At 57.5% G+C, this 25,235-nt stretch overlaps 1 protein-coding gene across 1 annotated transcript in view; it reads left to right on the plus strand.

The window, feature by feature from the left end:
• Positions 1-20,082, plus strand: part of CFAP46 (cilia and flagella associated protein 46) — a 116,286-nt gene extending 96,204 nt beyond the window's left edge. The window contains exons 48-59 of the mRNA XM_037805118.1: positions 449-741; positions 1,705-1,784; positions 3,226-3,402; positions 11,828-11,898; positions 12,022-12,082; positions 12,167-12,202; positions 14,369-14,471; positions 15,700-15,812; positions 17,346-17,427; positions 17,848-17,984; positions 18,066-18,146; positions 19,565-20,082. Of these exons, the coding sequence (XP_037661046.1) occupies positions 449-741; positions 1,705-1,784; positions 3,226-3,402; positions 11,828-11,898; positions 12,022-12,082; positions 12,167-12,202; positions 14,369-14,471; positions 15,700-15,812; positions 17,346-17,427; positions 17,848-17,984; positions 18,066-18,146; positions 19,565-19,701 (1,371 nt within the window). The 3' untranslated portion in view covers positions 19,702-20,082. The remainder of the gene's footprint in view (positions 1-448; positions 742-1,704; positions 1,785-3,225; positions 3,403-11,827; positions 11,899-12,021; positions 12,083-12,166; positions 12,203-14,368; positions 14,472-15,699; positions 15,813-17,345; positions 17,428-17,847; positions 17,985-18,065; positions 18,147-19,564) is intronic.
• The last annotated feature ends 5,153 nt before the right edge of the window (positions 20,083-25,235 follow it).

Raw genomic sequence — 25,235 nt, forward strand, 5'->3', positions numbered from 1 at the left:
AGTGGGGTGGTGCAGTGGGGGAGGGTACAGTGGGGTGGGTGCAGTGGGGGTTGAGTGAATTGGGGAGGTGGAGCAGGGGGAGGTGCAGTGGGGTGGGTGCAGCAGGGAGGGTGCAGTGGGGAGGGTACAGCGGGGGAGGGTACAGCAGGGAGGGTGCAGTGGGGTGGGTGCAGTGGGGAGGGTGCAGCGGGGAGGGTGCAGTGGGGAGGGTACAGCGGGGGTGGGTGCAGTGGGGAGGGTACAGCGGGGGTGGGTGCAGTGGGGAGGGTGCAGTGGGGAGGGTACAGCGGGGGTGGGTGCAGTGGGGTGGGTGCAGCAGGGAGGGTACAGTGGGGTGGGTGCAGTGGGGGTTGAGTGAATTGGGGAGGTGGAGCAGGGGGAGGTGCAGTGGGGGGAGGGTGCAGCGGGGGAGGGTGCAGTGGGGGTTGAGTGAATTGGGGGGTGCCAGGGGGGCAGGGCCTTCCCGTGCTGCCGAGTGGCCCCCTCAGCCCCCAGGCTGCTTCTGGAAAGGGTGGGGAGCTGGGTCCTTTGTGGTGGGGGGAGCAGGGCCAGGCCCTTTTCCAGGGGTCGGGACCCACAGGGTCTTCGCCCCTTGGCTGACCTCGGGCTGCTGTTTGGGCCCGTGCGGGAGCTGGGCGGTGCGGAGGAGGACGGTGACCTGCGGAGAGTCAGCAGCGTGCTGCGGCCCCTGGAGGAGTACCTGCGGCCCGTGTTCCCGCTGCTCACCTGCCCTGAGGCCAGGTACCGCCTGCGGGTCCCTGAGGTTGAAAACACGTTCAGGCCGGGCAGCCCCCCTGAGCCTGCGGACGGGCAGGACGGGCTCCGGGGGGTCCGTCCCAAGGTGGCCCCAGCGCGGAGGCCTGGGGGGCCGCTCCAGGGGTCCCCCACGCCCTGCAGGACGGCGTGAGGTCGGCTTCCTCCTCCAGATGAGACGATGGCAAACCCACGGCCCCCCAGGAACAAGGAGGTGCCTCAAGGCCACAGAGGCTGCTGGGGGCCAAGACCTCACAGCCTCAGGCGGGAGCAGATGGGGCAGACGGGGGCTGGGGGGTAGATGGTGGGGCAGACAGGGCAGATGGGGCAGATGAGGGGCAGACGAGGGCAGTTAAGGGAGATGGGGACAGACAGAGGAGATGGGGCAGGCGGAGGCAGATGGGTGGAAAGGGGGCAGACGGGGGCAGGTTGGGGAGCAGACGGGATAGACGGGCAGGCGGGAGATGGGGCCGACAGAGGACAGATGGGGCCGACGGAAGCAGTCGAGGGGCAGATGGGGGGCAGGCAGGGGCCTGGGAGCAGATGGGGGGCTGAGGGGTCTGCCCACACTCAGAGCAGTGGGGAGGTTCGGAACCTTCCCCCCGTGAACCCCAAGTGCTTCCTGACCTCTGACCCTGCTGTGCTGGGGATGGGCTGCCTCCCACCCAGGGCCCCGACCCGCCCTGAGGGTGTGGGGTCAGCCATTTCTGGGCCCCCACTCAGCCTTGCCTTGTGTGCAGTGGGGAAGGTGCAGCTCAGGGTGCTGATTCCGCAGCCGGGCCACAACTACCCCACCCCGTTTGCTGTGGCCCCTGTGTGCCCCCCGGCTGCCCCAGGCAGAGGCGTCCGGCAGTGCGGTCGCAGGAGCAGCCCCAGGCGAGGCATCCGCGGGTCCACAGCAAACCTCGGTTTAATCCGTTTTAAACCTGAACGTCAGCCTTTGACTTACAGGATCCAGACGCCCACGTTTGTGACAGATTCGGGGAAAACAAAGGGCAAAGAGAAGGAGAGGAAAGTGTCTCTGCTGTCAGGTGAGCCGTGCGGGGGGCAGGGGACCCAAGACTGAGCCCCTGTTCCCAGCCAGGCGTCCTGGCCACATGAAGACCCGGGCTGGGGTCCCCTGCCCGTCTGTGGGAGCCGAGGGTGGCAGCGGTCCCCCCACGGAGCTGCCACAAGGACCCCCAGAGTGCCGGGCACCCAGCACCAGCAGCCCCCACCCGGCCGGGGACACCAACGCCCCGTGCAACACAGCTTTCCTCGTGCCGATCCAAATCCATCCCCGTGTCCCCAGAACTTCCCAGATGAGATGGGGCGGCAGGGAGCGGAAGGCCCACGGCCGGAGGGGCAGGAGGCTGTCTAAATAAAAGGAGCCTGCCGGACCCCTCAGGAAAGACAAGCATGCCCCCGCGCCCCCTGCCTGCCCCCATTTGGGCTCCGCGTTGCCTGAGCGTCCAGGGGCTTTCTGCCCCCAGGGGAAAGACGAACTCGGCATCTCCACGGGTTTCATTTCCACCCCGGGACCTGGGATTTGACAAATCCCTCCTGTTAAGAGGGCTCATTCCTCTGCTAAATTTCAGTTGTCTACTTTTAAATCACCAACAAAGAAACTACTGAGCAGAGAAAACAGGGGTTTCCAAAACCCCGATTTTGCTGTTTCTTTTCTTGGTTCCCGATGCGCTGGTACCTGCCTCCTGGTACTGAACTGGCTCAGGTGCACTGCACACCTGCTAACGGCTCAACCGAAACGGGCACCATGGGGGTCTGGAATTGTGCCGATTCCGGTTTCCAGGCCGGGCTCTGCCTACCCAAGGCTGCTGTCGCGGACTTAGCCACCCTGGAAATTCCCTGGGTTTAGATAAGAAAAGTCCCTGCTCAACTTTAAGCCAACATTTTATTTTTAAATAAATTAAACTAAGTTAATTTTTAAAACTAAGTACAATTAAAGTGTCTTAGTGGCCTCACACCTTAGTACCAGGTGTGACTGTCCAGAAGAGAGTTTTTCCCAAACCAGCCGCCTGGTTGCTTCCCCAGGACCCCTCCCCAGAGGCTGCCCACGAGGCTGCGGCCCCCTTCTTGGAAAACCCTTGGGAGGGGGTTTTGAATCCCTGTCCACTGACAAAGCACAGAGACGAAGCTGCAGCATCTCAACTTCTGACCTGGGAATCAGATGCCCAAGCTGGGGGGTCCTCGGAACCAGGGACCAGGCCCCCCATGATGAGAGCCGGTGGTCCTCGGAACCAGGCCTGCTCTCCAGCTCTCTCCCTCCCATCAGAACAACGCTCACCACCCCACCCCCCGCGGTTCTCCTTGAGGCTCCCCGGCAAGCACTTGCCAGCCAGGCTGGGGTCCGGCTCCTCTCCACCTCCCCAGCCGGGGCGGCTGCCACGGCCCCACCACGCACACCTCACAGTCAGGCGCGTCCTCAGCTTCCCCAGGGGCAGGGGCCGGGGGTCTCGGGCACTGTCCTCCCAGCTGTCCCCTCCACAGGGCAGCCCGAGGCCAGGGAGGACATCATCGTCATCGTGGACAGCCACCTTCTGGAGCTGCCGCTGGAGGGCCTCTCGGTGTTTGAGGAAGGGACCGTTTCCTCCGTGTCGCGAGAGTTCTCTCTGCAGATGCTGTGGAACCGACTCCGTGGCGAGGAAGCAGGTGAGGGGTGACACGGCACCTTCAAACGGAAATACGTGAATGTCTTTCTTTTCTGATAAGGTGTCCACTCTGTGAAACACGTTCATCAAGCGATATTTCTCTAGATGTGCCTTTGCTCAGAGATGTTCGAGGGCCTGGGGGGTGTCCCGTCGGGTACCGAGCAGTGAGCGCAAACCCAACACCGCTCCTGCCTTCGCAGAGCTCTCGCTCCAAGGGGAGGGACGGTGGTGACCCACACACAGCCACGGTGATAGGCAATGAGAGAGAGGGCCTGGAGGGGGACACAGGCCAGGGTTGGGGGCAGCTGGGGGCCCGGGGCCGGTGCTGGCTGCTCAGACGTGTGCAGCCTGTGGATGTCCCCCAAGCTGCGCAGCTGTGGAAGGTGCAGTTTTCTTCATTTGTGCCGAGCCTCAGGACAGGGCTGTGAATTGAAAAGAGGCTGTGCTCCATCCGAGAGAGCAACAGGGACTGCGTTTAGCCTTCCCACTGAAGCAGCGACACAACCAGACAAAACGTATGAACAGTTTTCAGACACTGGCCCCCAGACAGTGCAGGTCAGCGATCCTGGAGGGAGGGGAGACAAGCAAGGTGGCCCCCACAGGGTCCCCGGTCCGCTGCCTGCAGGGCTCAGACAACAGCGTGGTAGGGAGGGGGATGCAGACAGAGCCCGTGGTCTCCTGAGCGAGGAGGCTGCAGAAGCCAGCATGACCCGACGTGCAGGTCCAGACACAGAGAGGACAGGGCTCCACGGGGGGCTCCGGCTGCAGAGGAGACTCCCCAAGGCTGGGTAGAGATGCACCCACAAAGGGAGAGGCTGGAAAGGCCAGTTCCCTCAGCCAGCGGGCCTCGGCACTGAGGCACGACCAGAAAGGTGCTGGTCGGAAGCGGGAAGACGTGCCCAATCCCACCTAACAGAACCTGGAAGTGAGCCTCCAAGGGGTCAGACCGTCTCCAAGCAGCTAAACCACATCCCAGAACAAAGCTGGGGAATATTTATAGGATAAAAGGTATCCAGCCCCCAGCAGGGACAACTCACAGTGTCTCACATCCCCTCAAAAATCACGAGGCATGCAAAGGAGAAGGAAACTGCAGCCCATGGTGAAGAGAAAAATCAGTCAATAGACACAGATCCAGAAATGATTCAGACGCTAGGATTAGTAGACAAGGACATTAAGATGAGGTGAACTTCTGAGATGAAAAATACATGGGGTAGCATCAACAGCAGAGTAGACAACATAGAAGAAAAGGGAAGCAGAGTTACAGAAACACAATAGAAACTGTCCAAAATGAAAGTTTTTACAAAAAGACTGAAAAAATTAACAGAGCATCCCTGAGCTGTAGGCAACTTCAAGCAGCCTAATATAATTGAAATCCCCAAAAGAGGGGCAGAAAAAAATATTTGAAGTAATAGTGGCCAGTTTTTTACCCAAATTTGATGAAAACGGTAATCCCACAAATCCGAAAAGGTTTAATTCCCCCAAGCAAGGACACAAAACCAAAGCCCATCAGAGTCAGATTTCTTAAAGCTGGTGACAAAGAGAATATTTTTAAAGCAGCAAAGAAAAATGGCACATTCTGTATCGTGGAACAAATATACAACAGCCACAGGCTTCTGGGCAGACGATGCAAGCGAACGTGGAGTGATGTCTTTACAGTATTGGATAAAACAAACTGTCAGCTTAGATAGTTCTGAAAATAACTTTCAAAAACAAAAGTGAAATAAACACATTTTCAGATACAGAAGAGTTGAAAGAATTAAGCACTAGGAGACCTGCGGTACAAGAAATTTTAAAGGAAGACTGAGTAGAAAAATGTTACAGAAATCTACATTGGCACAAAAAAATAAAGAACACTAGAAATGCTAAGTATGTGGGTAAATATTTTTAAATTTTCTTATTTTTAAAATCTCTTTAGAAGAATTTTGACTGTTGAAGGCAAAAAGTAGTAATGTATTGTGGGGATTGATAACATTTATAAACGTCCATGCGTGACGACAATGGCATTTCTTCCCTGCAAGGAAGTGGGGTGCGTGATTGTGGGGTGTTTCCACCACACATGAGGCGGTCTAGCACCAGGTGAACATAGACTGAGATAAATCAAAGTCATATATTATAAACCCCAAAACAACCACTAAAAAAAAAAAAAAAAAAAAGACACAAAAAGAACTACAGCTAATGCACTTATGAAGAATGGAATCATAAAAATATGCAATCCACAAGGGCAGAAAAAGAGGGACAGTTGAACAAAGAACAGATATGGGACAAAGAGAAAAGAAACAGCAGGATGGAAGATTCCAACCCAGTCACAGCAATAATCACATTTAATGAAAATGGTCTAAATGCCCCCAACTCAAAGGTAGAGTCTGTCAGATTGGAGGAAAACACATGTCCCAGATATGCTTCCTTCAAGAAACTCACTCTCGAAGAAAATAAGAGGCTAAAAGTAAAGGATAGCAAAACCATACCACAATAATATTATTCAAAAGAAAGCAGGAGCGGCTAAATTAATATCAGAAAAAAGTAGATTTCATAGTCAACAGTGTTACTGGGGAAAAAGAGGATCATGTTGTAATGATAAAGAGGTCAACTCATAAAGAGGACATAATAATCCTAAATCATTTCAATAATAAAGTAAGTACAAAGTCTCATCAGAGTCAGTTACAGGCATTGTCTGTCCTGGGACACAAATCTCCTCTAGCTGTGAGCCTATGACACTCAGAACACGTTATCTGCTCCCAATATACAAAGGAGGGACAGTCATAGGATAAATGTTCCCATTGCCATAGGGAGAAATTGAAAGGAAAACATGGGTCTCTGGACCCAGACAGTTCCGAAAACCTGCAGAGTATACTTCATTAGGTTTCTGGGAATCAACTACAGAATGACATTTTGTCCTCGGGGCTTGAGGGATAGGAAGTCCCACCCTCTCCAAGGGGTCACCCAGCAGCCCTGCTCTGCCCAAACACTGGGGCGAGGGCTCCAACATCTCCAAGCTTTGGGGTTACCACCATGTTCTTGGCCCGAACCTCTTCAAGCATCTGTGTGGCACCCAGACTCTCTGCCGTCTCCAGGGCACATCTCAACCCCCTTAGATCGGTGGGGTGGTGGCCAGGCCCTCCCCAGTCCCCAAGGGAATGTGCTCCACCCTCTCTGAAGCCTGTGGCAACAGCATTCTAACTGAACAATGGGGTGGCCGAGCTCCCCTCTATTCCCCAGGCATCTAAGAGCCCTGGGGTGGTAACACTCTTCCTGAACAATGGCGTAGAAGCCCCCCCTCTCCAAGCTCCAGGGCAGACTCACCCTCTCCACACACATGGGTGGTCCCCTCTCCTGGCCTGAGAAGATGTCTTTGGACCAGACCTCAGCATCCATGGTTCTGCCCTCGAAGTGGTTTTTCCTACAATCTGTCCCTTTTCTATCCCTTCTAGTCCAGGCTGGCAGTGGTTCTGTTCATACAGATCTCACAACATGTCAGTTTTGCAGGCAGCACAGCAGCTGCACCTCCAGCCCCGACTCGCACTGCCACGGCTGGTCCCACTTTCAGCTAAACCCTCACATGGGGCACTATCCCCTGGGGACTCGCTTTACAGAAGCTCAGAATTTTCCAAACCATCAGTTTCTGGTTTCTTTGTGCCCAGGAACTCAGTTCTCAGCTTATCCCTTTCCTCTTGTATTTTATTATAAGCTACAAGAAGAAGCCAGGCTGCACTTTCCACATTTAGTTTGGAAATCTCCTCAGCTAAATATCCAAGCTCGTCACTTTCAAATTCTGCCTTCCACCCAACATCAGGACTCAATATTGCCAAATTCTCTGCCACATTAAACAAGGATCACCTTTCTTCCAGTTTGCAATGACACACTCATCATCTCTAAGTCCCCATCAGAAGAACCTTTAGCCTCCATATTTCTACCAACTGTCTCTTCAAAGCAGTCCAGGCCTTTTCTGTCAAGCTCTTCACAATTCTTCCAGAACCTTTCCCTTATCCATTTATAAAGCTGTTGCAGCATTCCTGGTGTTTGCAAATCGCAGCACCCCACTTCTCTGGTAACAAAATCTGTTTCAGTTTGTTAAAGCTGCTGGAATGAGATGGACCAGAAATGGTAGGCTTTTACAGTGGGGATTTATTAACTTACAATTTACAGCTCTGAGGCCATGAAAATGGCCAAATCAAGGCATCCACAGGCCAATGCCTGGGCTCTAAAGACAGGCCGCGGGCACCCGGGGCGCCTCTGTCACACGGGAAGGTGCCTGGTGGCGTCTTCTGGGCCTTTGCTCCCGGGTTTCTCCCAGATTGCTTCCAGCATCTGGCCTCAAGGGTCTCCTCTCTAAGCATCTGTGTGTTTCTCTCCTTTAGATTCTGTCTCTCTCAGCTTCTGTGTTTCCTTCTCTTTCAGCTTCTTGGGGCCTTTTTCTGTGACTTCTCTCTGTCTTTTGTCCAGTAAAAGCCTACTCACCAGAGTGGGTCCACACCCACAGGAATGGATTGGCTTTAAGAGCAGGCTTTCCCAAGGCAAGGACAGCTCCCACCCCTACAGCCCCCCAGGGCTGCAGTAACAAAGAGCCCTGAACTGACTGATGGCTGAAAACAGTGGAAAGGCATTCCCTCTCACGGTTCTGGGGCCAGACGCCTGACATCGAGGCAGCTCTGGGGGAGGGTTCTCCCAGCTTCTGGTGGCTCCAGGGATCCTCAGCTGGGGCAGCACCCCTCCAGCCTCAGCCTCTTCTTAGCAGGACTCTGGTCACATTGGACCGAGGACCACCTAGTGCAGGGTGACCGCTTCTCAGTGAGTTATACCTGCAAAGACCGTTTCCAAGTTGCCTCACCTTCCACAGGTCCTGGGGTCAGCCTTGGAGGCTGCGGCACCCAGTTTAATGATGTTGAAACGAGCCGAGGGTGTGAGTAAACATTTGAGCAAACATCAATAAAGTAAAAAGCAAAAGCATTCTGGAGGACCAACAAAGACAAGTTGGTTGGGGAAAAAAAACAACTTTTAAAATAGACATGTTTTGGTGAGAATGATCAAGGGAAAAAAAAGTGAAGGCACAAATGAACACTTTAGGAATAAAAAGAGACAAACTACCAATGCAGCCTAGATTTAAAAGATAGTATAAGAGTATTAGGAACAACTTTGTACCAATTAGCAAAATGGGCAAAGTCCTAGAAAAATGCAATCCACAGACTCAAGGAAGGAAAGCATGGATAGTCTTATGAGCAATAAAGAAAGGAAATCAATGGATGCAAGCCTTCACACACAGAATATACCAATTTTTCCATTTTTCCATTGGATTTTACCAAATTTTCAAGAGACAGATCATTTCAATCTTATGCAGATCTTCCCATGAGCACCAGCAGCCTTCCCAGCAAGATGGCAGCATAGAGAGGTGTGGAATTTAGTTAGTCCTCTATAGCAACTAGTAAATAGCCAGGAACAGCTAGTAAATAATCTGGAACAACTGCTGGGGGACAACTGTCACTGTCCACACATCGTACACCAACCTGGATTGTGTGGAATGGCTAAGATAACAGCATAAAATCTGTATGTGAAAACTGCTGAACCCCATGGCAGGTTGAGCTGCAAAACCTCACTGTGGGAGAAACCAGCAGTCCCTGCTGGGAGCAAGCAAATATAGCTCAACCTAGCTCCAACAGGGGTTTTAATTAACAAATGTGGACTGCTGAATACAAGCTACAAACACGGGCAAACCCCTTACAAGCAGCAAAACACCCTGAGGTTGCTCCCATTGGAGAGGAGGTAAGGCTAATGGAAAAAAAAAAAATGCAGAGGCTTTTGGAGATGACTGTGCTTACAATACTGGAAAAAGCCTGTATCCAAGAAAAGGAGCACAGAGGACCAGGTACTGTCTCTGGCCGACAGGCGAAACTGGTAGGCTGGAGACTGGCTCTGAAAAGGGGCTTTCTTTCCCTTTTTCTCTCTCTCAACCTGAGTGGCTCAGTGGAAAGAGCCTCAGCCATTTTCAGTTCCCAGCACTCTGACCCAGACAGGGGTGGAGTTAACAGTCAGAGAGGAAAAGGAGCTATTCAAATGCAGAAGATAACTCCCTAGGGGGTGTAGTTTCCCTGAGAGGAGGAAGGTGGGGCAAGCTTAAGTGCCTGCCTTCCCTTCAGAACTCAGACCCCACGGCCTGGGGGAGAACAATCAAACCAGAAACAACTTAAACTGAGAATTAAAGGGGCCACACCTCCTTACACCAGTTTGGAATGACAGTCTGACAGGCACCACCTGCTGGACAGGTTAGGAAAAGCACAGCGGCTAGAGGCCTCACAAGAAAGTCTGTCAATCTTCTAAGACACACCCTCAGGGAAACTTGAAACTGATTATAACCCAATTCTGAGATCTGAACCTGTTCTGCTTTGGGAAAATCTGATTGGGATAATCAAGGAAACCAGATGCCTAGATAAGAGGAAACTACAAATCACACTAGGAAAAATGAAGATATGGTCCAGTGAAAGGAATAAAATTACACCTCAACTGAGATACAGGAATTGAAAAAGTTAAAGATCTTCAAATAAATATGCTAAATTAATTCAACAAGTTGAGGAAAGATATGGCAAAAGAGATGAAGGATATAAAGAAAACACTGGGCAAACATAAGGAACTCAAAAGTCGGAAAAAACAACTGGCATCACCTATGGAAATGAAAGGCACAACACAACAGATGAAAAGTACAATGGACACACAACAGCTGATTTCAAGAGACAGAAGAAAACATTCAGGAACTGGAGAACAAGACACCTGAAATCCTACACACAAAAGAACAGAAAGGAAAAGAATGAAAAAATATGAGCAACGTCTCAGGGAATTCAATGACAACATGAAGCACATGAATGTTCATGTCATGGGTGTCCCAGAAGGAGAAGAAAAGGGAAAGGGGGCAGGAGTAATAATGGAGGAAATAATCACTGAAAAATTCCCATCTCTTATGAAAGACATAAAATTACAGATCCAAGAAGTGCAGCATACCCCAAACAGAATAGATCTGAATAGGCCCATGCCAAGACACTTAATAATCAGATTATCAGACATCAAAGACAAAGAGAGAATCCTGAAAGCAGCAAGAGAAAAGCGATCCATCACATACAAAGGAAGCTTGATAAGACTATGTGTGGATTTCTCAGTAGAAACCATGGAGGCAAGAAGGAAGTGGGGTGATATATTTAAGATACTGAAAGAGAAAAACTGCCAACCAAGAATCCTATATCCAGCAGAACTGTCCTTCAAATATGAGGGAAAGTTTAAAATATTCTCTGACAAACAGACGATGACAGAATTTGTGAATGAGGTACCTGCTCCACAGGAAATACTAAAGGGAGCACTACAGACAAAAGGGAAAAGACAGGAGTGGGAGGTTTAGAACACAATTTTGGGTGATGGTAGCACAGCAACGTGAGTACACTGAACAAAGATGACTGTGAGTGTGGTTGAGAGAGGAAGGTTAGGAGCATGTGGGACATCAGAAGGAAAGAGGAAAGATAAAGACGGGGACTGTATAACTCAGTGAAACCTAGAGTGCTCAACAACTGTTACAAAAGGTACAGATATGTTTTTACATGAGGGAGAACAAATGAATGTCAACCTTGCCAGGTGTTAAAAAGGGGTGGTATTGGGGAAAAATATAATCAATGCAAACTAGAGTCTATAGTTAACAGAAAAAAAAAGAGCACCAGCTCCTCCAGTCCTGGAGGGCAGGCCAACTATGGTCCCCAAGCTGATGAGGACCCCTCAGAAAGGAACCAATGACAACCCTTCCTCGCCAGGCAACCTTAACCCTTTGCAAGTGCCACAGACAGACAGATGGAAGGCAGACAGATGGAGGAGAATCTCAGCCAATGCAGGAAACAGCCACTGGCCAAACGCCCACATTCATCATGAGAACCATGTAAACCAGGGACAGGACGAGGTCCTGGGGAAGGGGCCCACCAAGCAATCCCCTGCTTCCCGTGCCCTGATGGGAGATTGGGAGCAGATGGAGAGCCTCGTCCCACACTCCAGTCTGTCATCTGCTGGAGAGAGTGGAAAGAAAGAGAGGCTGCCATTATTCTCAGTGAGATGCCTGTCCACACAGCACATCCAAAAGAATCACATACCATGGGATGCGGTGAAGGCCTCCAGGGGACAGGGCGTAACCCCCCACAGAATGCACTCCCAGGCCTTTCCCATCTCCATGGCCCAGCAGGGAGCCTGACACTGTGGCTGAGTGGCCACCACAGGCCAACTGGTGAGTGCTCAGCGTGGTATGTGAATGCCAGCTGGCCCGGGAGCCCCCAGGGACTCTTCCCTGAGGCCACCTGGCTCAGGACTGTGGCAGCCCTGAGGTCAGCCTGTGCATTTGGAAACGACTGCTATTTTAACTGTGTAACAAAACAGTCCACGTCCTCCCCACGTCCTCTTTTTGTCATCAGCAGAAGGCAACGTGAAGAAGGAGAGCCGAGGCAAAGAGCCCAAAAGGAAAAGTCCTGCAAAGAAGGGCCGGAAGGTGGGTCCCAGCTGGCGGGCCTGGGGTGCTGGGGGCCTGCACGGGGTGGATCATGAGGTGCCTCGCGCCTTTGGCCGACGGCTCCTCCCCAGGACAGCCCCCTGCCCCCGCCTGCTGTTCCAGGGAACCGTGCCCCGGATAATCCCTCCGGACTGCATCGTCATCGACTTGGACAACTTCAAGTGTATCCTTTGCCAGGCCGGGTCACCCGGGCACCGAGGACCGCCCGGCTCCCCCGTCCTAGTCTCCTTAACTGAGCCCACCCCAGTCGTCGTGGACCCCTACGAGGAGGCCAAGGGCGCGGGTGAGCCTCCCCTTGGACCCCCACTCGGGGCGGTGGGTCTGAGCGGGCACCCCTTGCCGAGGCTGCCAGGGCAGACGCCTTGGCACGGAACCAGGGCTTCCAGCTCTGCTGGGAGGGTTTTGTTGTTTTTTTTTTAATTTTGAGAAGTTGTGGGTTTACAGAACAATCCTGCATAAAATATAGGATTCCCATACACTGCCCCACCACAACACTTACACTGTGAGGAAAATGTGTTACAATGGATGATAGCACTTTTTTGTAATTCTACTATTTTTTTAACGGTAGTTACATTCATTACAATTGATGAAAGATTATTAAAGTAGCCCTATGACTACTGCCCGTAGTTTACATAGGAGTATTTCCCCATATTCCCAACCTATCACTATTACAATATTCATGCAGGTCTTTATTTTATTACTCACCTACCCGTACACTGGATAAAGGGGGTGTCAGTCACCAGGTTTTCACAATAACAGAGTCACGAGATGAAAGCTTTATAGTTATGCAGTCATTATCAGAGGTCAAGGTTGCTGGGTTACAGCTCAGCAGCTGCAGGCGTTTCCTTCGGGTCATTCTAACACACTAGAAACTAAAAAGAAGCATCTATATAAGGACTCAGTGGTCCCAGTCATTTGTTAAATCCTGACTTCTTACTTATACCTCCTCCCTCTCATCTGGTCAATCTCTCCATCTTCAGGGATGTCTGGCAGTGACCGTGCTAACTTCTTCCTGCTGAAAAGGGGTGTGACATTATGGGGTGGAGGCACGAAGCTGGTTGTTGTTCTCGGAGAGACTGGGACCTCTGGGTTTCAGGGCTTATCTGGCATACATAAATCTGGAGGCTTTAAATTTCTGAAGAAATAAACTTAGTAGGCAAACTTACTAGGTAAAACTTTTATAGAGTCTTAGAGTTTTATAGAGATGTGGGTATTCTTTAGGATTTTCAGGAATCCTGGTGGTCGGGGCTTGGCACACTGCAGCCGTTTGTGATGTCTGGGTGACGCATGCGTAAGAGTAACCTCCAGAGTGACCTCTTGACTGCATTTGAAATCTCTCAGCCACTGAAGCTTTGTTTCATTTCATTTCGCTTCCCCCTTTTGGTCAAGAAGATGTTCTCAATCCCACGATGTCAGGTCTAGATTCATCCCCAGGAGTCATATCCTGCATTGCCAGGGAGATTTACACCCTGGGAGTCGGGTCCCATGTAGGGGGAGGGCGGTGAGGCCACCCACCAAGGTGGCTTAGTTAGAGAGAGAGGCCACATCTGAGCAACAAGGAGGCACTCAGGGGGAGACTCTTAGGGCCTGAAGGATTTTAATGGGTTGATTCTTTTTACTCTGCCTAAATTGGTTTATAAATCTGTCTACAAAGGAGGGAAGGAGCAGCAACATTTTCACCTGCATTAAACATCCCTCCACCCCGGCCCCACGAGGCAGAGAGCGTGGGGACAGGAGGTGGGCCAGGATGGCAGTGGCCACACTGAGGTCACACGGGGCTCATGCCAAGGTCACAGCGAGGTCACACCAAGGTCATACTGAGGTCACATCAAGGTTCACTAAGGTCACATTGAGGTCATGCAGAAGTCATGCCAAGTTCATACTGAGGTCCGATGAAGTCACACTAAGGTCATGCTGAGGTCACACCGAGGTCACACTGAAGTCACACCAGGGTCCACTGGGTTCACACCAAGGTCACATCAAAGTCACACCAAAGTCCAGAGGTCACACTGAAGTCCACTAAGGTCACATCAAGGTCACAGTGAGATCACACCAAGGTCACATTGAGGTCCACCAAGGTCACACCAAGGTCCACTAAGGTCACAATGAGGTTGTGTTGAGGTCATGCTAGGCCACACCAAGGTCATGTCAAGGTCACACTGAGGTGCACCAAGGTAACACCAGGGTCCACTGAGGTCACACCAGGTCCACTAAAGTCATAATTAGGTCATGCTGCAGTTACATTCAGGTCATGTCAAGATCATGCCAAGGGCATACTGAGGTCACACCAAGGTCATGCCAAGGTCTAAGGTCACATTGAGGTCACAGAGGTCCACCAAGGTCACACTGAGGTCACACCAAGGTCACACCAGACCTGCCTGCTGCCATGTTTCCATGTGCTGCCACCTGCATGTTCCTGTATTTTCACCCCATTCAACTCTTGTTGCAGAAATTCTGTCTCCCGTCTTCATAACCCGGGACATTTTAGAAAGATTCCGAGACACTTTCACTTCCCGATGGGTCGGACATCTGGGAAATAAGCACTTTCCAAGGTTTGGATTTGTTCCAAGGACGTCCATCCCGGGTCAGTGGCTTAAATGCACCAATGGGATGTCAAGGACGAGCCCCCAGCCCTCCAGACATGGGGGGCCTCTCATCCCCTCGGACCACCTGCCTCCAAAATGGCCCCGCTGGCCCCTCCCTCTCCTCGGCCCTGCTGCCCCCTCCTTGGGTCAGGGCCCCCGGGTTATCTTCTGTGAACCCCACACACTGGCTCCAGCTTCGCTTCACTTGAGGGGCCGTTCGTTTCGGTTCATGGGACTCGGTGAAGGAGATTATCGTGGACCCATTTTGCACTTGAGAAAATTGGGGTGTTGGGGCTTATATTTGGCCACTGTCACAGCTAGGCCGGCAGAGCCTGCACCCCCAGCCTGCGTGCTGATGGTGCCTGGTGCCCCCTCTGCCTGACTCATTCTGGGCACCGCAGCATTTGGGGCTCACAACGGGCAGTGGAATCATCTCCCGCCCCTGCTCAGCGCATGACCTGGGATAAAATCCCCTCGATGACCCCTGCACTGGCCCCCCCACTTCCCGGCCCTGGCCCCCCACCCCCACCTCACATGCACCTGCTCTCTTCTGTACTCACTTGCCCTGGAAGTCCTCAGCCCCTCATGTGGACCCCCACCCACCTGAGATGCCCCCATTCTCTCAGCCGGCCTGGGCACCATGTCACCCTGGGGGCTTGCGGTGGATGGTCTGAGGCCGGGAGCGTCTGGGAAGTGTGGGGAGAGGCCTGTGGCCGGGGAACCACAGGGCCCTGAGGGAGGGTGGGGTGCTGCCGACCGAGCTGGGGGCCTGGGGGCTGGCGGGAAGTGCCACACCCGCGGCACCCAGGACAGCCGACAGCGAGGGGGCCTTCCCCCTGGGGGCGTGAGGTCCCTTCTGCGGGCCCAGCACCCTGCACGGTCCCCAGAGCGCCGGCCGGCTGTGGGGAGGTGAGCAGAAGCCCTGCTGTCTCCAGAACGGGGTGAGGGCGCCCACCCTGGGTGGGCTTTGCTTTGAGAGGGTCTCCGGAGGGCTTGCCCACCCACCTCCCCCCTGCAGAACCGAGTGCCTCGGGGACAGGTTTATGCGAGGGGCTGTTCCTGGCTGTCCATGGCTTCTGCGGCCCCCAGGCCAGCGCCTGCCCTCCCCCTCCAGGCGGCACCCATCCCAGTCGTGCGGCGCCCCTGCTGCCTGTCCGGGGACGACCGTCTCTGCTGAGCTCCCCTCCCTTTGCAGCCAGGCCGAGTGGGAGCAGCTTCTGGGCAGCTGCCATGGCTTCTTCTTCTACGGCATGGAGAGCTTCCTGTCACATATCCTGGTGGAGAGACTCGTCGCGATGAATCTGCAGGGTGAGAGGGCTCTGCTCCCCGCCAGGACGCTGGACACAGACGGCTCACACGGGGCAGGGCCACCCAGCAACGTGCAGCCAAGGGGACGGACTGAAGGGACGCTTAGGTGCAGCCGGGCCCCTGCCCTCTCCGGCCCCTGGGCAGCAGCGGGAGGCCTCGGACTTCCCACCCGGCCGTCTCAGCCCACCTCCTTCACGTCTCAGTCACGGAGGGAGGCCCGGCCGGCCAGGCAGGGTCAGGGGTCAGCAGGGGTCGCCCAGGGCTGGCAGGGCAGGTGTCTTCAGAATACGTGGGTGCCAGCCCCTCCCAGAGCCCTTCCAGTCTAAATTGGGGGAGCTCTGGCAGGACGGGCACTCCAGGCTTAACGGGCAAGGGCACCGCAGGCGGCGCTTGGAGCTCACCTCGAGGGCAGCAGGGAGGGGACGGCTGTATCTGACCGTGACTGCGCGTGGACACGACCCAGGCCTGTGGCCATGCTCACGCTGGCCGTGGCCCCCCGAGGCCGGCAGTGGCCGTGGAGCCCTGTGCCACGGGGCTGTGCAGACCCAGGGGCGGCTGAGACCACAGGCCCATGGGCAGAGTGGCAGTGGTGCAGCCTCCTCCGCATGGCTGGGCTGGTTTTGGGGGTGCATGGCCCCTGCCCATGGGGCCTGGGGAGAGTTGTGGAGGTCTGTGGCCCCCCAAGTGCTGTGAGTTGTGTCTGCCCTCGATGACCGTCTCTGGGGGCATTGCCAGGTGGTCAGCCCACGACTGGCACAGGCAGAAGCAGAAGGACAGGCCGGCTGCCCGCTGCACAGTCCCAGGGGGGCCTCACGCTGCTCCCGGGGCCCCTCGGTGCCGTTGGTGCTGCCCAGTAGCACCGGGTGCCTGTCACGAGGTCCCTACCCCCCAACCCCTGGGCAGGTTTGGGGCCCTCACTGGGCAGATGCTGGGCAGGGGGCCAAGGAGGACCTCAGCCCAGGCCCCCAGAGGCACCGGCAGCTGGTCCCTGTCCGGGTTGGGGGGAGGGAAGCAGGGCCTCTCTGGGGCGCAGCTCCAAGCCGCCCCAGGTGACGGACACAGAAGGGGAAGCCCCAGCCCTCACCCCGTCTTCTCAGTTACCCCGTCCAGCCTGGGCCGTGCACATCCGGCGGCAGAGGCGCCCCGGGCTCCCCTGACCCCACGAAGGGCGGCGCTCCTGGGCTAGCGGGGCTCTTCCCACACAGCGCCTGGTCTGCAGGGTGCAGGGGACGCAGCTCCCGCCGGGTCGCGGGTGCAGCCCCCTCGCCTCTCCCAGTGCGAGCCGAAATATCCGGCGGGGGGCAAAGTTGAGGCCCCTCGGGGGGGTGCGTTGGGAGCCCCAGCACGGGCTTCGCGAGGCCACCAGCGTGGCGTGGACGCGCGCGGGAGCGGGGTCCGCAAGGGCTGGTGGCCCCCAGGCCGGCTCACCAGAGCCCCGCCCACTCTGGCCTAGTCCAGCCTTGCCCCGCCCACCACGGCATAGTCCCCGCCCCCCGCGGCCTAGCCCCGCCCCGCGTCCTTCGCGCCCTGCAGAGTGCCAGCTGATGGTCCTGCTGGACCTGACGCGCTCCCTGGACAGCTTGCGGCGCCGACTGGAGCTGGCGGAGAGCAAGAGGTGCCGGTGCTCCCCTGGCCGGGCGGGGGCGGTGCAGGCGGGGCCTGCTGGGGGGTTCCTGGCGGCAGTGGTGTTGGGATGGGGGGTCCTGGTGGAAGAGGGACCCGATGGGGAGGCCGTCCGGGGAGGAGAGGGCTGCTGGGGAGGGTCCTGATGGGGGCCTGCGCGGGAGCCTGCCTGGGGTGGGGAGGGGAGTGGCGAGGGTCCTCCTGGCCTCGCGGTGGGGGTACACTCCTGGCCTGCCCTTGTGGCTGGGAGCAGAGACCTGACAGCTCTCTGAGACGCTTTCTTTCTTCGCGACGTTTCTGGGGCAATTCTCCAGGTACTTTAGGAGCTGTCGGTCCCAACGCGCGGCCCGGAGCATGGGGTGGGCGGGAGGGGCGGCGGGCGTCCGTGCCGCTCACGGCTGGGTCCCCGCAGCGCGCTCCAGCTGTCCCTGGAGGAGCCCCTGCAGACGGCCGTGCTGCTGAGCCTGGTGGGGGTCCGCAGTATCCTAGCGAACCAGTGGCCCACGCTCCTGCAGGACAACGCCGTGCGGGCCAGCGTCCTGTGGGAAAGTGAGTGGGCAGGGGAGGGCCACCAGGGGCCGGCAGCCAGGACAGGCCGGGCGCCCGTCTGAGGGGATGCTGCCTCCCCAGACCTGCTCGCGGTAGGGAAGCCAACCGGGAGGGCCGTCCGGCTGCTTCAGAAGATGGGGAGCGAGGCCACGGCAACCCGAGGTAACGGGACCCTCCCACCTTCACCGCGTCTCCCGGCCCCCCGCTTGGCTGAGGAGAGCGGGATTCCGAGACACTGACGTCTGCTCGGAGCCCAGGGCCCCGCTCCGGGCGATGGGTGGAAAGAGCCAAGGGACACCTGAGTGCCGCTCGCTCCTCCCAGGTGGGGGCCGGCAACCCGGGGCGTCTGTGTCACCCGGGACGTCGCTGGTCAGTAAAGTAAACCTCAGGCCGAGGAGCGGATCCCACTGGCATCGTGCGGCGTCACTCGCCTGTCACCTCCGCCAAGTATTTCAGTCTCCGGGGCTCTGCCCGCGGCACGGTGATTTCTTTCCAGTGCGCCGGGCGGGGGCAGCGGGCCGCACCGTGGCCTGTTGTCACACACAGGGCAGCCGGAAGCCCCCCCGTTCCCTCTCCAGAGCAAGTTAGCCCTGGTGCCGAAATCCCGGGGGCTCCGTCCACACCGGGTGTGCAGTGTCGGCCGAGGCGCTGGTTGGCAGCACGGGGCAGCGCGGCAAAGGGGGGCCTCTGAGCAAGTCAGACCACCCAGGAGACGTCCATGTTGGGAAGTCTTCGGCGTACACAGCACAAAGGGGGCTACATTTAGACAGCACGCAGCCTGCCGTGCCCGGGCTGTGTAGTGGCAGTGCGCAAACGCCTCTGCAGACGCTCCCCAGAGGCGGGAATCGAAGTAGAAACCGCTGGCACCTGCTGGCGTGCAGAGCCCCAGGCCCCCATGCCGGGGGACCCCGAGTTCTGGTCAGTGCCACGGAGAAAGGGAATCAAGAGGAACAACAAGTGTTAGGAGATGAAGCTGAAGCGGCGTGGGGGGCTGCGCTCCCCAAACCGGTGGCCGCATGTGCCGTGTGCTGGGGAGCCCGGAAGTCCCTGTAGCTTCCAAGCCTGGCACCTCCTCACGGCGCTGGCAGCCACGTGGCTGAACATGGTGCATTGGGCGAGCGTGGGCTGCGGGCTTGGACAGCTTCCAGTCCTGGCACTGTCCCTCCCCGGCCGTGAGCCCTGCCTGTCCGACGCCTCCTCGCAGCAAATGGGCCAATGCAGCAGCTACACCGAGGGCGGCAGCCGGGAGCAGGCATGGCGGAGGGGGGCCTGCCCTGACTCCACGGGGGCCTCGGCTCTGGGTCCGGCACATGGTGGGGGCTCGGCAAGGGCTGCCCACTCCCAGGCTCAGATCCCACACCCACACTGGGTGCTGGCAGGACAGCCTGGGCCCCGAGGGGCCGGGAGCACCCGCGCCTCCCTCCCGCCTCTGGCTGAGCTGTGATCCTTGGGGAGGGGGGTTCTAGGCCACCTGACAGGGACCCCGAGGACACCCTGACGGGAGCAAGGACCCCCTGGCCTCCGTGAGCCTCCCTTTCTGCAGCGGCCATCCGACTGAGCGTCTGTCCCTCTCCCCTCAGAGGAGTCCGCTCGGACCTCCAGGGACAAGCTGGCGTCGCAGACCCTGCCCCTGCCGCAGCAGCTCCGCAGGCCTGAGCTCCTCCCGGCCGCCCTCAGCCTGGTCCTGTACGGGCTGCCGCACCTGGCCGTCGGGTAGCGGGGTCGGCCGGCCGCCCCTGGGGTCTCAGCGGTTTCTCTGGGACCTGTTGCCTCAGCTCCGTCCCTCCCAGGAGCCCCTCTCCCCCCAGGCCCCTGCCCGCTGTGCCCGCCCTGCCCTGTGTCCGCCATCACGGCGGGCCCTCGTGGGGCCTCTCCTCATGGGGTTTAGGGGTGCGGCAGGAGCCAGACCCCAAGGCCGCCTGAGTGCCCAGAACCCTTCCCGCCGTGCGCACCCTGTGGTCCCCATCCTCGGGGGTCCAGGTGGGGGGGCCTCCTGCCCCGGGTCTGCTCAGACCACAGATACCTTCTCTGCCCAGAGCCCCACCCCACATGCCGAGCTGCCCCCACTGGACCCCACAAATAAACTCGTCCGACTACAGCTGGGTTTTGATTTCGGGGGTTCAGTGAACCATGGTGCCGACGTCTGCGTGGAGGGAGACCCCGCGGTACCTGTTGGCCCGAGGCCCTGGAAGCAGCTGTCGGCACTGCCCTGGGCTGCACCACGAGCAGCCCGACGCCACTGCCGCCGGGGAAACCCTGGGGCCCTGCCCCTTCCTGCAGACAGCAGGGACCCAAGGGGAGGAGGCCGACACCCAAGAGTCGCCCCAGCCCACCCCACGACGTCCAGCGGCTGGGTCCAGGTGGCCCCGGGGAAGGGATGTGGCTCCCGGACGGTTCCCCGAGGGCCGCAGCCTCCGACCTGGCTGTGCTGGGCGGCTCAGGGGCCGCCGTGTTGGGTCCTGCAGGAGGGTGGGGGGTCCTGGCCCCCAGGGGAGCTGCAGGGGGAGCCAGGGCTGCTCCTCTCCCTCCACCTCGGGGGTCCTGGGATGAGGGGAGGCAAGGGGCAGAGCACCCACAGGGAGACGCGTAGCCGTAAGGTGCTGAGCTGACCGATGTGGGAGGTGGGGGGTGGCCTCCAGCCACCCCTCTGCCTGAGAGGGCCCCCCACCCCGGCTCCCCTTTTAAGGACACACCACCTCTTCCTTAGGGGTGACGATGATGTTCCTCAGCACACGTGAGGCGTGAGGCAGGGGCAGGGGGACGCGAGTACAAAGGGGGGCGTGGGAGGGTGGCCTTGACCTGCTGACCTCCTGCCGCCAGCACCCGGGGCCTGCCCCTCCCTCCTGCCTCCTCCCGACTGCCCAGAGCCCCCACACCCGGCTTGGGGGCCCCTTCTCAAACCTCCTGGCCCTGGCCAGGGCTCGTAGGAACACCCGATCTCCCCTAGCCCCGTGGGCTGAGCCGCCTCCCCGGGGCCCGTGCAGGGGCTGGGGGCACGGGAGGGGCTGACGAGCCTGGTCTGCACTGCCCCATGCCCCCCGTCACCGGGACCTCCTCAGGCCACAGACCCCTGCTCCAACCATCGTGGCCCGCCCCTTCCCCGTGCAGAGCCGCCTTCCCCGTGGCTCCAAGGCCCAGCTCCCGCCGTGGACGGGGGAAAGCTGAGTCTGTGGGGTGGGGGGTCTGGGGTGGAGCCGGCCGAGCCTCTGCGCTGTGGCCATGCCTGGAGGGATGGACAGGAACATTGTCCATCAAGCGGGGAGGCTGCAGGCATCCAGAGGCAGCTGGAAACCTCATCCCCTCAGCCAAAGTAAGAGATGGGGACGGGGTCTGGCCCCACTTGCCACGCAGCGTGTCGGCTGCCAGCCAGGACCCCGGGGTCCCAGCCCCCGGCACCCGGCTCCGGGAACCAGAGGCTTGGAGCTTGGCTCTTCACCTGCGCTGAGCCCACAGCACCCTCCCTGTCTCCCTGCCAGGCGCCCCAAATGAACGAATGAATGAGCGGCCACACCCTCTTGGCCAAACCTGAGTGAAGCCAGGGAAGGAGGCCAGGGTCTGGCTCTCCAGGCCCCTAGGATGGGAGGAGGTAGAGGGGGTCTAAGGGGCTCATGGGAGGCCCCAGTGCATCCGGGATGTGGAATAGCCAAGCCTAAAGTGGGGGGGGTGCTCCCAGAGGTCCCCCGGGGCAGGGTGGGCATCTCGCCCACCAGAGCTGGGCTTCCGGTCTCGCCTGTGGCCATGCAGACCAGCCAAGCCCCAAGAGAAGCTGCCCTCCCGAGACATGGCCCTGAAGGACGGACCCGCGGGCGCCAGGGAGGGGGTTCTGAGCGGTGAGCTCCAGTCCCGACTGGCGTGTAGCTGACCCTAAGTTAGAGGACTGTGGGCTGGGGTGGGGCTGGGGACGGATGTCCTGGCCCTGGCCACCTGTGGGCTGCAGTCAGTGAGCAGCCCTCGGACATTGGGGGTTGCCACGCCTGGGGCACCCTAGTCCCAGAACCCAGCAAGATGCAGGCACACCAGCCCCGGGCTGCCCAGCCCGTCTCTCTGGGGGTCCCACCAGCACCATCCCACAGAGGAGGAAGCCACACAGAAGTCAGCAGAGACCCTGCCTCTGAGCACCTCCTGAGGTCATGAGGCAGCTGGGGCAGCGCCCGAGGACCAGCGAGGGCTCCTCACACCCGAGGGTGCGGAGGCCTGGCCTCTCCAGTGCCCACTGGCTCCTGCCCCCAGCCCCCAGGCCACATAGGCTCTGCCCTGCCAGCTGGGCTGTGCGATCCGGGACGAGGACACACGCGAGAACCTCGAGGCAGTGGGAGGTGTGGGTGGGGCCCGACTGCGCCCCAACCTCGGTTCCAGAGACACCGGCGCAGCCAGGTCTCAAGGCGCAGCCCCCGTCTGAGGTTCAGGGGACTCGGACAGAGCCTGCTGGGCCAGGACACATAACTGGGTGAACAGCCTTTCAAAAAAAGAGGCACGAATCGAGACCATGATGAGATGGCAGGGCACACCTGCTGAAACCGCCAGCGTTAGAACACCCAATGCCCATGGGAGCTTGGAGACGCTGCGTCGCCCACGTGTGACTGGCAGGCATGTGGAACGGTGCAGCTCCTGTGGAAACAATCAGGCAGCTTCTCATGAAACTACACATGCCACCACCAGAACCCAGGAATTGCACTCCTGGGCACGGATGCCAGAGACACGGAAACCTTTGTTCACCCAGAAACCTGCTCGCGGATGTTTAGATCAGCTTTATCCAGAAAGCAAAGACCCGGAAACAACGCGATGCCCTTCTGCAGGCGACCAGCCAGACACACGTGGAATACAACCCAGCGACGGGAGGGCACGGATGACTGATGTGCAACCCCGGGCAGCCCTCCAGGATCACGCAGAGTGATGACGCCAACCCCCAAAGGCCCCAGGGACAGCCCTGCGGCGGAGGAGTAGAGGGGTAGAGGGGGGCTCGGGGGTCTGCACCGGTTCTGGATTTTGCTGGTGGCACTTCCCCACGCTCGGGGCACATCGCCGAGAGCTGTGCACACGCGCAACGAGCCTGTGAAAACGGGGAGACCCAGCCGTCAGCACTGGTGTCGGCTCTGGTTCTGCGCCCGTCCAGCAGCCCCCAGGCGCCACTGCTCAGGAAGCTGCCGGAATGGACACGCCTGCTATCCCGTAGCTTCCCGTGAGTCTATAATTACCTCAACATAGAGTAAAAAAATGATGAACGTCTTTGATTATGTTGAAAGCCTGTGCTTTTTTGTTTGAAGATTTTTCCTTTTCTCAAATACATATACATACTTGTTTCAGTTTAAAAAGTAAAAAGCTGACTAATGACCAGGGAATAAATTCAAATCAAAGCCGCGTTGGAAATATGAGCTTTCTTCTAGAAAGATGTTGGCACGCACCCAAACAACAAGAATAAAAGCTTCTGGAAATATTTCATCTATGCGGCCTCACATTTTTTACCTGGGCCGTGTCTGCTCCTGTGAGAAATTTCCAGCCATGAGGTCTGCTCCATGTATCAAAGGCGTTAAAATAACTTTCTGAATTATGTCCCGGCAACATAACAAATCACATTATCAATTAGCTTCTATAACAGAAGTGGCATTCTGTAATATATTCAAGCGTGGAAAAATTGCTGCGATGAAATTTATGTAACCCTAAAAATTGTAGGAAGGAAAAAAGATCACTTGGAATTTATTGGTAATAATAGAAGAGAGAATGGAATCCAAATGGCCGACAGCTTCCAAGAGGCTGCCCCGATGCGGCGTCCCCCGGGCCCCAGGGAAGGGACACTGAGTCCCCGGGTGCCGGTCATGCCAGCCCTCGGACCTCCTGACGGGGGTGTGCCTGGCTCTGGGCTGGGAGGTCCCCGTGGCCTGGCCCAGCCGGCTCCCTGTGCCCGGGGCTGACCCTCCCAGCCCCCGACGGCCCATGAGCTGGGGACAGGGCTCCTGCCCCTCCCTCCCCGGGGGTCCGGCGGTGGCCCCAGGCCGTCGAGGCCGCCTTCACCCCTCACCTCCAGCCTGCTCCCACCGCGTCTGTTCTTGGTCGTCAGTTACCTTTTAAATGTCAGGTTCTTAAAGTATGTCTTGGAAATCGGGATTTTAACACCTTAGGTAACAATACGTTTAACATAGGAAGTTTGGAAAATAGAGAAAGGAGGGAAAAAACCCACTTACTCCTAAGCCCCACCAAAAGCCAGCGGATACTGTTCGGACACATTTCTTTCTCTTGCGTTCTCACACAGCCAGCTTGTGCCGGCTCAATAACTTTCCTGTGTTTTCACTTAACATGGTAAAAGCTTTTGCATTGCAAGATTTTAAAATCAGAATCTTTGCTTGTAGCAGCCTTTATCCTCAAAATAAGCTGCTTGCAGATGCAGCAGGCCCTGTGAGGCGGTGGGGATTCTCTTCTCCGGGTGAGCCTTCGACCTGGAGATTTTCAACCCTTGAGCCGCGAGGGGTGGTGGGGCTCCCTGCCCGTGGCTGAGCTGGGCACGGGGGCCCTCTGTGGGGTCTCAGTGCTCCCCGAGGCCCAGGGGCGAGTGGAGGGTGCAGCAGAGCTGGGGGGCCTGGGCACGCAGCTGAGTGGGACCCTGTCTGCTCCCACACACCTACCCACCCAGGTCAGAGCGGGTCTCACCTCCGAGGGCCCGGGGCCGGGGGGTAAGGGGATCTGTGCAGACCCTTCGGGCCAGTCCTCATTTAATCCTTGGAGACGAGTGCTGCCCGGCGTAAGCAGCCGTCCCCCGCCGGGGCCTGGTTGGCTCGTCCTGCCTCTCACGGCCCCCAGGCCGCCTCCCCCCAGGTGCGGGCCCTGGTCTCCACCTGCCCCGGCAGCCGCGTCTCACTGCCCCGCCGTGGGGTGACCGGAGGCCCGCACCCCAGCCGGCCCACACCCCTGCTCCGGGCCCCGCGGGCCAAGGCTCCCCCCACGGCCTCCCCCAGCCCCCGGCCCGCCTGCCCCTCCCAGCGCCGCCCGGCAGTTAATTCCCAGCCGCAGCTCCACGGGCCTTTCAGATTGATTCGGATTAGGAAATTAGGCAGGTTAATAAAACTAACATGTTCGCAGCCACTTGTATATCAATTTCTATTAAGTTGCTTCATCCAACACTGGTTTCTAATAGTTTAATTTTTGTATTAAATAATTAAAACTCTATTTTCAGTTGCAGTGAACAATTGTTTTTCTTAATGATCTTCCTGGAGGAGCCAGTAATTTTATATCTTGTAAAAATGATTAAATGGCATCATT

This window comes from Choloepus didactylus, chromosome 15 (genome assembly GCF_015220235.1).
Source record: "Choloepus didactylus isolate mChoDid1 chromosome 15, mChoDid1.pri, whole genome shotgun sequence".
In the NCBI taxonomy this organism is placed as follows: Eukaryota; Metazoa; Chordata; class Mammalia; order Pilosa; family Megalonychidae; genus Choloepus; species Choloepus didactylus.